This window comes from Bos javanicus, chromosome 5, assembly GCF_032452875.1.
Source record: "Bos javanicus breed banteng chromosome 5, ARS-OSU_banteng_1.0, whole genome shotgun sequence".
In the NCBI taxonomy this organism is placed as follows: Eukaryota; Metazoa; Chordata; class Mammalia; order Artiodactyla; family Bovidae; genus Bos; species Bos javanicus.
Window position 1 is genome coordinate 76,211,544 of NC_083872.1, and position 8,476 is coordinate 76,220,019.

The 8,476-nt window shown below is 55.0% G+C and overlaps 1 protein-coding gene across 2 annotated transcripts; it reads right to left on the reverse strand.

Moving 5' to 3' along the window:
• Window positions 1–298: 298 nt before the first annotated feature.
• Window positions 299–7,643, reverse strand: C1QTNF6 (C1q and TNF related 6). Of its 2 annotated transcripts, none has more exons than XM_061417400.1 (3): window positions 7,475–7,643; window positions 4,954–5,212; window positions 299–2,630 (listed from the first exon to the last, which is right to left on the reverse strand). In XM_061417400.1, exons 2-3 carry the CDS (start codon window positions 5,204–5,206, stop codon window positions 2,083–2,085), a joined length of 801 nt encoding a protein of 266 aa, XP_061273384.1. In that variant the 5' UTR covers window positions 5,207–5,212; window positions 7,475–7,643; the 3' UTR covers window positions 299–2,082. The 2 variants fall into 2 exon arrangements, with proteins under 2 accessions (XP_061273384.1, XP_061273382.1); XM_061417398.1 differs by lacking the exon at window positions 7,475–7,643 and adding an exon at window positions 5,715–5,820.
• Between the last annotated feature and the right edge of the window lie 833 nt (window positions 7,644–8,476).

Sequence of the window (8,476 nt, forward strand, 5' to 3'; positions counted from 1 at the left end):
TAAGGGGGACAATTAGCATTCCCATTTTACCAGACAAGGAAACTGAGGCTCAGAGACACGGGGACTTTCCCAAGGCCACAGCCAGGGAGTGGCACAGCAGACTCAGCTGGCTCCACTGCCTCCAAGGCGCACAGGCTGGGTGAGTGACCAGAGGCGCTGGCTTCTCTGTGGCTGGGAAGCACGTGTAGTAGATCCCTGGACTGCCTTGGTCCCTCTGGAGTCCTGAACCTGGGCGCAGCAGAATGGGACACACTGGCCTCCCAAAGTGGGCAAACAAACAGAGCAGAACCAACCAACCTGAGTTGCCAAGAAGACATAAAACCTTTAATCACACTGGTCAAGCAGGGCAGGGGTGAAGTCAGGTTGGGGAAGTTGGGGCTGTTGCACAGGACCAGCCTTCAAGGCACCGGGTCAGGCCCTGCTGCCACCCCCCAGCCATGTGGCCATGGCTCCCTTGGCTAGGAGTAAGCACCAGAGACCAGCACCGGGGTCACCTCTGCCCCCAAGTCCACACAAGCACCAATGGGCGGGGGCCGTCTCCTTCTAGGAAGAGATTCCGGCCACCTGGGGCTGGGGAAGGGGAAGGCTGGGGGCCTCCAGGTTGACCCACCCTGGGAGGAGGGAAAGGACAGAAGTCCTGATGTCCCTCAATTTGCCTCAGCCTCTCCCAGTGCCTCCCTCAGCATCATGGCTCAGAGGAGCATCCCCGGACTGACCTGGAACATGACTGGCTTCAGTTCCCCAGACCTGCTGAGGGGTCCAAAGCCCAGTGTCCTCCTTCCTGGCTCATTGCCCGGCAGTGGCATTTGTAACTGCATCAGCAGCCAGAGGCAGCTCTGCTGGGCAGCAGGGCCTCAGCACCTTAACAGAGTGTGGAGGGCCAGGGGCATGGGCTGGCAAGGGGCATCAAGGAGGTCAGAGCACCTGGGGACAGACATCAGTGTCTGACAGTGGCTGGGAGCCTGGGAGGATGGAGGCCCAGGCAGCTTTGGCAGAGAGGGCTGTGCACGGCCCTGACAGCACCAGGGAGCGGGGCAGGGAGGGCATGCCCGGAAGGTGGTGGTGGGTAGGAGCCCTCGCAGGCATCCATCCCAGCTGTGTAGGGAGCTTGGTCTGGGCTTCTTTCTTCAGGGGATGCCTTACCCCAAAATGCCTCCAAACCCCTGGGTCCTCTCCTGATAGCACCTGTCCCCTGACCAAGGTCCCTCTGGGTTTGCTTTAAAGATGGGCATGGGGCAGAAAAGAAAGGAACAGGCAGAGGATACCCATTTCACCTCGGTACCCTAACCTGTCAGCCTTGAATGGTGGGTAATGAGGGGCCACAGTGCCTGAACGCCCAGAACACAGATGTATATGATCAGAGCCCCAAGAAGTTCTCTGGGGCTGTTTTCAGGATCCTCTGTGTCTCCCCTTCCCGGCTGGACTGGGTGCTCCCCAAAAGCAGGGCCTATGTCTGCTTCACCTCAGCCTTCCCAGAGCCGGGCACAGAGAGGGTGATCAGTGAATGTTCAGCGACTGAATAAACGCACTATGGGTGTGCATGTGGTGGGCAGACAGGAGTTCAGAGAGAAGGAAGAGGTTGCAAGAGACAAAAGGAGGAAGTATCCTAGAAAGATGAAATTTAAGGATGTTGGGAAGATTCCAGAATGTTGGGAAGATTCCAGAGTGTTTGGAAAGTACCAAAATGTTGTGAAAGCTGTAGGACCTGGTTACTCAAGTGGGGTTCCAGAGACCAGCAGCACCGGTAATCACTCAGGAATGTACTAGAAATGCTGAATCCTGGGCCCAATCCTGGGCATTTCAGCACAATGCCCCAGTGATTTGTATCACATTCAAGTTTGAAACTGGCTGGTCTACAAGGTTGAGAAAGTTCTAGAAGATTTAGGTTAGGAGGTTTCTTAAAATGTTCAAGAGGAGAGAGGCAGGAACAGACTAGGAGGGGTGATGGAGGGAAAAAAAGAGGTGGAAGCCTGCTCAGAATGCCAGGTCAGGGGCCCATTTTACAGATGGGCAAACTGAGGCCCCCACAGGAGACAGACCTGCCCACAGCCACCCCAGGCCAGAGCTGCCCCAGGGGAGGCATTAATCGTCCTCGGGCTTGATGAGGTGGCCGCTGAAGGTGATGTAGGTGTCTATGTCGTCGCTGTAGACGGCATTCTCACGCTCGCGCTTGAAGAGCCGTGCCCAGACGCGGTCGCCCGGTGCCAGAGCCAGCATCACGCTCTGGCTCTGCATGATGCTGCGGTCACTGGGCTGCGCGTACAGGATGACGGCCGCCTTGTCGTTGTGCACCACGTGCACGTAGGTCTCCTTGAAGTTCCAGCTGTGCACATTAAGGCTGAAGAAGTAGAGGCCGCCCAGGGGGGCGACGAAGTGGCCGGCAGCCAGGTCGAAGTGCCCGTCGGGGTTCACGAAGACCGTGTCAAAGAGCAGCGGCTGGAAACCCTCGCTGCTGTGCAGGGCTGTCTTGCGGCCCACCGAGAAGGCTGAGAAGCGTGTCTGGCATGGACTGCCAGGGCTGCCCGCCTGCCCCTTGGCACCCTTGATGCCCTGGGGGCCACGGTCCCCCCGGGGACCCTCCCTGCCCAGCTTCCCGGGTGAGCCCAGCAGGCCTCGGTCCCCTTTGTCACCTGTGGGGACAAGAAGAGGAAAAGTCAGGGTAGGTGCCCAGGGCTGCTTCTAAGCATCTGCAGAAGGCTCTACCCTGCCAAGAGAAGGTAGGCCAGAGGAACAGTAAACTGAGCACCTACTGCATGCCAGGCATCACTGCCCCAAATGACCCTTTAAAGGAGACACCATGTCCACCACCATTCACAGGGAGGTGAAGGGACTCGCCTGGGTGGCATGGCACGGATTAGGAGCAGGGCGGCATGCATGCAAATTAAGTTGCTCCAGTCGCGTTCAACTCTTTGTGACCTCATGGACTGTAGCCCACCAGGTTCCTCTCTCCATAGGATTCTCCAGGCAAGAATCCTGGAGTGGGTTGCCATTCTCTTTGTCAGGGGATCTTCCCGACCCAGAGATCAAGCCCACATCTCCTGCAGGTGGATTTTTTACCACAGAACCACCAGGTAAGTGCCACTGTGCATGCTAAGTCGCTTCAGTCATGTCCGACTCTTTGTGACCCTAGGAACTTATAACCTGCCAGGTTCCTCTGTCCATGGGATTTTCCAGGCAAGAATACTGGAGTGGATTGCCATTTCTTCCTCCAGGGGAGCTTCCTGACCCAGGGATCGAACCCAGGTCTCCTACATTGGCACGCAGATTCTTTTCCACTGTGCCACCTGGGAAGCTATGCTTCTTGAGGAAACAGATCCCAAATATTTTGCTGCTGTCTGTCACAGTGCCAGTAATTACCCTCAGTCACATCCCTTTGAATGAAACGGACAGCCCTGTGTTCTCCCGGGGCCCCCTCTGACCACAGCAATGTTGCTAGGAAGAGGCAGAAAAGAGGGCACAGGCCCTCGGAGGAGAAGCCTGGAGAGAAGCAAGGAGGGGGGCGTCAGGGTCTCTGCAGAAGTCTTCCTCACCAGCCCCATTGGTGAAGTAACTACCCCATCACATGCCCTGCACTTTACAGGTTGCAGAGCACTTTCTTCATCCCAGTCCCGAGGGATGGTAGTCATAGTTTATATATGATGCAGCGAGCCCAGGAAGGAAGAGACCTTGCTGCCCCACACAGCAAGGAAGCTGAAGAGCTGCGGCTGGGACCCAGGGAAGGTGAAAGGTGCCTTCCGCCACAGCAGATGCCCACCCACCTAACAGGCAGCTGGAGAGGTGGCCCAGGAGAGGTGACATGGGATTTTATGGAGGACAGTGGTGGGGAAGTACTGTCGACAGCCAGGTACCTCGTTAACCTCACAAAGAGGGCTCTGCTGGCCTTGGGGAAGTGGTGATGTGTGAGGTGGTGAGAAAATCGGGGAGAGGAAGAGAGGGTCTCTCAGATCTGTGGAGTGGAGTGGTCCTCTGCATTCCTCACCATAAATCCTAGCTCTGCCCCTGACAGTGGTGTGACCCCAGAAGATCTCCTCCTCTCTCGGAGGCTCAGGTTTCCCCATCTGCAAAGTGGGAGGATTAAGTATACCACCCTCACAGGGTTGTTGTGAGCAAAGACGGAGGTAAGAATGTCAAGGGCCCGGCCCTGGGAGTGACCAGCTGCTCGCAGCCCCTAACAGCAGAAGTAGCTCTCTTGGGGTCTGGTCTTAGAGGACAGGGAGTCAGCTCTCACTTGAATGGCTTAGGGGGTCCCCACAGCTCTCCCACTTCTAGCCTTGTCTTCCACCACCTAGTCTCCAGGAGAAATGAGAGGGATCCATTGAAACCTAAGCCGGGTCAGGCCCCTTGTCTGCTCAACCCCTCCCTTGCTCCCTATCTCACTCAAAGAAACCCACAATTTGTTTCTAACCTCAGCTCCTCTGCTTGTCCCCTGCTCCTTAAACATACCCGGTCCATTATTCACTCTGTGAATAGAGTGACCTGCTATTCACTCTGCTTGGAATGCTCTTCCCCAGGTATCTACATGGCTTCTTCCCCACCTTCTCAGTGAGACCTCCCCTGACCACCCCATTCAATATGCAACCCGTGCCCCACACCTGCACTCCCAGTGCTTTTTCCACCTCAGCACTTCCACAGCATTTATCACCAACCATCTCTTTAACTTGGGTGATATGTTTATTGCTCATTGTGTGCCTTCCCCACTAGAACAGAAGCTCCACAGACATGGCATCTGTGTCTGGTTTGTACACACTCCCTCCAAAAATTCAGAATGATCCTGGCACATAGTGGGTACTCAATATAACGTGTGAATGAAAGAAAGGGTCTGAGACAGTTTTATGTCCTGGTCTTTCCTGCTCCTCTCACCTCACCTCCCCCAGGCCCAGGAAGAGATCTTCCCACATGCCCTTCTTGATGCCAACCAGGCCAGTCCAGCCCGAGTCCTGTGTGGGTCCTCACCCTTTAGGATGGTGATGTTAATGTAGGGCCTGACCTCAGGCAGCACATATGGGAGGGCAGACGGAGAGGCTGAGGATGCATGCGCAGCATCGGCAAGGACCGTGGGGTCTTCAGAGTCACAGCACCGTCGACAGAACCCAGGGGAGCTAGAGGCCACAGCTTCCCCAGAGGTGGGCTCCTCGGTGGGGAGTCCAGACACCGAGAGAGGGAGCAGGAGCGCTGCCCAGAGGAGGCCCAGGGCAGCCATCCCCATGGCGACCTGGAGCAGGAAGGAAGGACAGGAATAGAGTTACCTGAAGATCTACACTCTGCTGATGCCTAGAGTGAATACCCGCAGCATGGGTGTTCCTGATGTAACCCATGGAGGGGGCACTAGAGCCCCATTTAACAGACAAGAAGACTGAGGCCTAAACAGGGAGACAAGTTCTTCAAGTTCACAAAGAGACCTATGGTAGTGCAGGGCCTGGAGTCTGAGTCTCCACTCCCTGGGGGTTTCGGCCACACGTGGGCCCACAAAGGAGGACCTCTTCTGAAGATGAAGGTCCTTTCTGGGAGGTCTTTGCTGGGGTGGGTGAGGAAGATGCCCTGCTGCCCACGTGACATAGCCAATGAGACTGTAAAATGCTTTTCCCACACTCCTAATCTCCCTCGGCCTTGTTTTCCTGTCACTGACTCCATAGTCAATGGAATACAAGTTAGAAGAAGGAGCCCTTGGGACAGACTAATTAGAAACAAACAAAAGAAGCCCAGCAGTCACGCACCATTGAAGGTATGTAGCTGGTGTCAGCCCACCTCCTTGTTCAGCATCTTTGTGCAGTCAACAACTTATACAGCTCAACCTCACCCAAGAAGCCCTATAGAGAGGGAGCAGGAGAGAGTAAAATTCATTGGAAGGTGGTTGTGTCAATTATCTTAGACACATCAATCATCTTAGACCTGCCAATCAGCTGCCAGGGTGGTAATTTGGAATTAAGGAACAGAACCCAGGAGTTCTGAAAAATTTTAAAGAAACAAGTAAGTCCAAGGATTTGTGAGGATCTGTCTTTGGCCTTGGCCAAGAAGGGATCCAGAGTTCCAGAGGAGGGGCAGAAGGTAGCCTGGACAGCAGTGACTGGAGACAAGCCAGGCTGGTGGGCAGGAAGCCAGGCAAAGAGCTTCTGAGGTGGTGGCAGTCTTTGGGGGCTGGCACACGTTATCGCAGGATCAGAAACTAGTTTTTTGAAACCAGACTGGTTTTTACACTTCTGGCGTTTCTTTGTTTATTTCCTTTTTGTTCTCCTGTAACATTTAGTACAATTCAAAAATATTTTTCTGTGGTTAATACGGGTTGAGAAGGTAAAATTATTATTATTTTTAAATGCCCTTCTATCCTAACCTGAGCACTGAAGAGTTGGGTCTTAAAGGGGCAGGAGCACTCCCTGCACCAGCCCCCTTCCCCTCCCGGCTTGCCAGAGCTGGGTCGTAGCAGTGGGCAGCAGCCTCCAGAGTCATCACCCTCTCCTGGAGGTGACCTTGTTCCCCACCCCCACCCTGCACTGGTTTCCTCGTTCTGCTCTGTAAGGCAGGTCAGGTCTTCAGGGAACAGCACCCACTCTGGCCAAGATTATCACCCTTACCTTTTATTTGTAAATTATAATACACACCCCAGCGGTTTTGAGAAGAGCAGAACCCCCTCTTTCCTGGCCACAGATGTGAGACTTTTAGAATCAGACCTGAGATTCCAGAATGGTTTGCAAGCTGTTGTGACCTAAGGCTAGTGGCTTAACCTCTCTGGGCTTCGTGCTCCTTAACATTTTACAAGGACAAGACAACACCACCTCCCCACCAGGTTATTTGGGAGGATTTAAAGGCAGGAAAATCACCTGTCTGGTAAAAGACTCTTAGTTAAACTTTTGTTCCTCTCTCTGCTGCCCAACATGACCTCTCCCCTAGTCCTGCATGGGACAGGAAGAGCAGAACTGTTCCCAGAGAAGTGGCATGGTCTGGGGACATTTCTGTTAGGCCAGACAGCTGGGAGTCAAAATATCTGTGACACAGAACTGTGACCTGGAGTGGGGGGAGGGGGACGCAGGAAGCAGGAAGCAAAGCAGCCTTTAACAAAAGTAATAACCACAGCCGTGGTCACTGGCTGTCCCTGGGGGAGGGTGGCATGCAGGCATCAAGTGGAGGGACCATGCCATGGGGGTGATTCGGGGGTCCCTGCTGCCTCCACTATGGAGCTGGGGCCTCTTCAGAGTCGAGGGAGAGTCAAGCCCTGCTGGAGCAGACTCAGTGCCCGTCCAGGCAGGAGTGGGCACAAGCCAGGAGCATCGGAGGAGGGCAGCCCTTCACCAGTGCTAAAAGTCTCAGTCAGAGGAAGGGATGGGAAGGAGAGAGTCTAGAGGGGCTGGCCGGGGTCAGAGGGAGAGAGCAGGGCCCCGAGATATGTCCAGGAAGAGAGAAGGAAGGAAAGGCATTCCAGGCTCTGACCCCAACCCCCTTGGCCCTGCTGGAGGAAGCTGCAGGACCTCCCATCACTCACTCAATGTCCGACAGCCTCGTACAGCAGTTCATGGACCCCGGGCCTCCCGGCAGCCTCTGTTTCCTTGATCCATGTTTGCAATGATGATAATAACTTGTTGCTGGCCCAGACCCCCAGGTCTGGCGGGCTGGCCTGGGAGGGAGGGAGGGATGGAGGCAGAGAGGAGGGAGGGAGGGAGGGCGGAGGGAGCAGGCTGGCTTCCCACTGCCCCTCCTCCCTGCTCCCTCCCCTCCAGCCTCTAGGTTCTGCGGAGATGAAGGGAGCTGGTGGATTCCCGTTGCTTAACTCTTTGGTAGTCCTAGAGGGTCTTGTTTAATTTAGAGACCCTATATATTTCCAGCAGGAAGGGGTCTGAGGTTCCTGATGTGCAGGCTGGGAAATCAAGCCCCGGAAAGGGTAAGGGCAGGAGCCCCTAAGTTGCTCAGAAAGGGGAAGGCTCCAGCCTAAGCTGAAGGGCTCCTTAGTCCGGAGTCACCAAGGCAGGAGGCATACAGAGGACATGGGCACCAGCCCAGCTGCCGCAGGTTCAAATCCTGGCTCCGGCACCCATTGGCCAGTCCTTTCCCCTCTCAGGCCCTGGTTTTCTGTAGAACTCCAGTCCCCAGCCTCATCCTCCATGCCAGTCACAAGGGGAAGCTTAGTAAGTGTATGTTGAGTGATGGTCACATCTCCTTGGGGATCAGCTAATGGTGGCAACCAGGTCAGTAGCTCCACCTCCAATGGATACCAAAGTCCTACTCTGCCTGGAAATTTTGTCATGTTATCCATCTTCCTGGTCTTCTAGAGCCATGGAAATAACTCTCAAGCTCGCAGGAGGGCAGCCTGTACAGAAGACCCCAGGGCCCCAGGAAGGGTCTTGCCTCTGCTTCCTTCCGGTTAGGCTGCAGGAGGCTTTGCAAAGGCTGCAGTCCTGGCTCGCTGGGCCAGAGACCCCTGTACAAAGACTCTTTCACAGGTCTCTCGCCGTCTAGCCCCCTCTACATTTGTTGAGTACTTACTGCC

Bases quoted from the DNA above. Each gene is read 5' to 3' on its own strand.
- C1QTNF6 (XM_061417398.1), bottom strand. The intron at 2,631-4,953 runs GTGAGGACCCAC...TTGTCCCCACAG, and splicing joins TAACATCACCATCCTAAAGG to GTGACAAAGGGGACCGAGGC.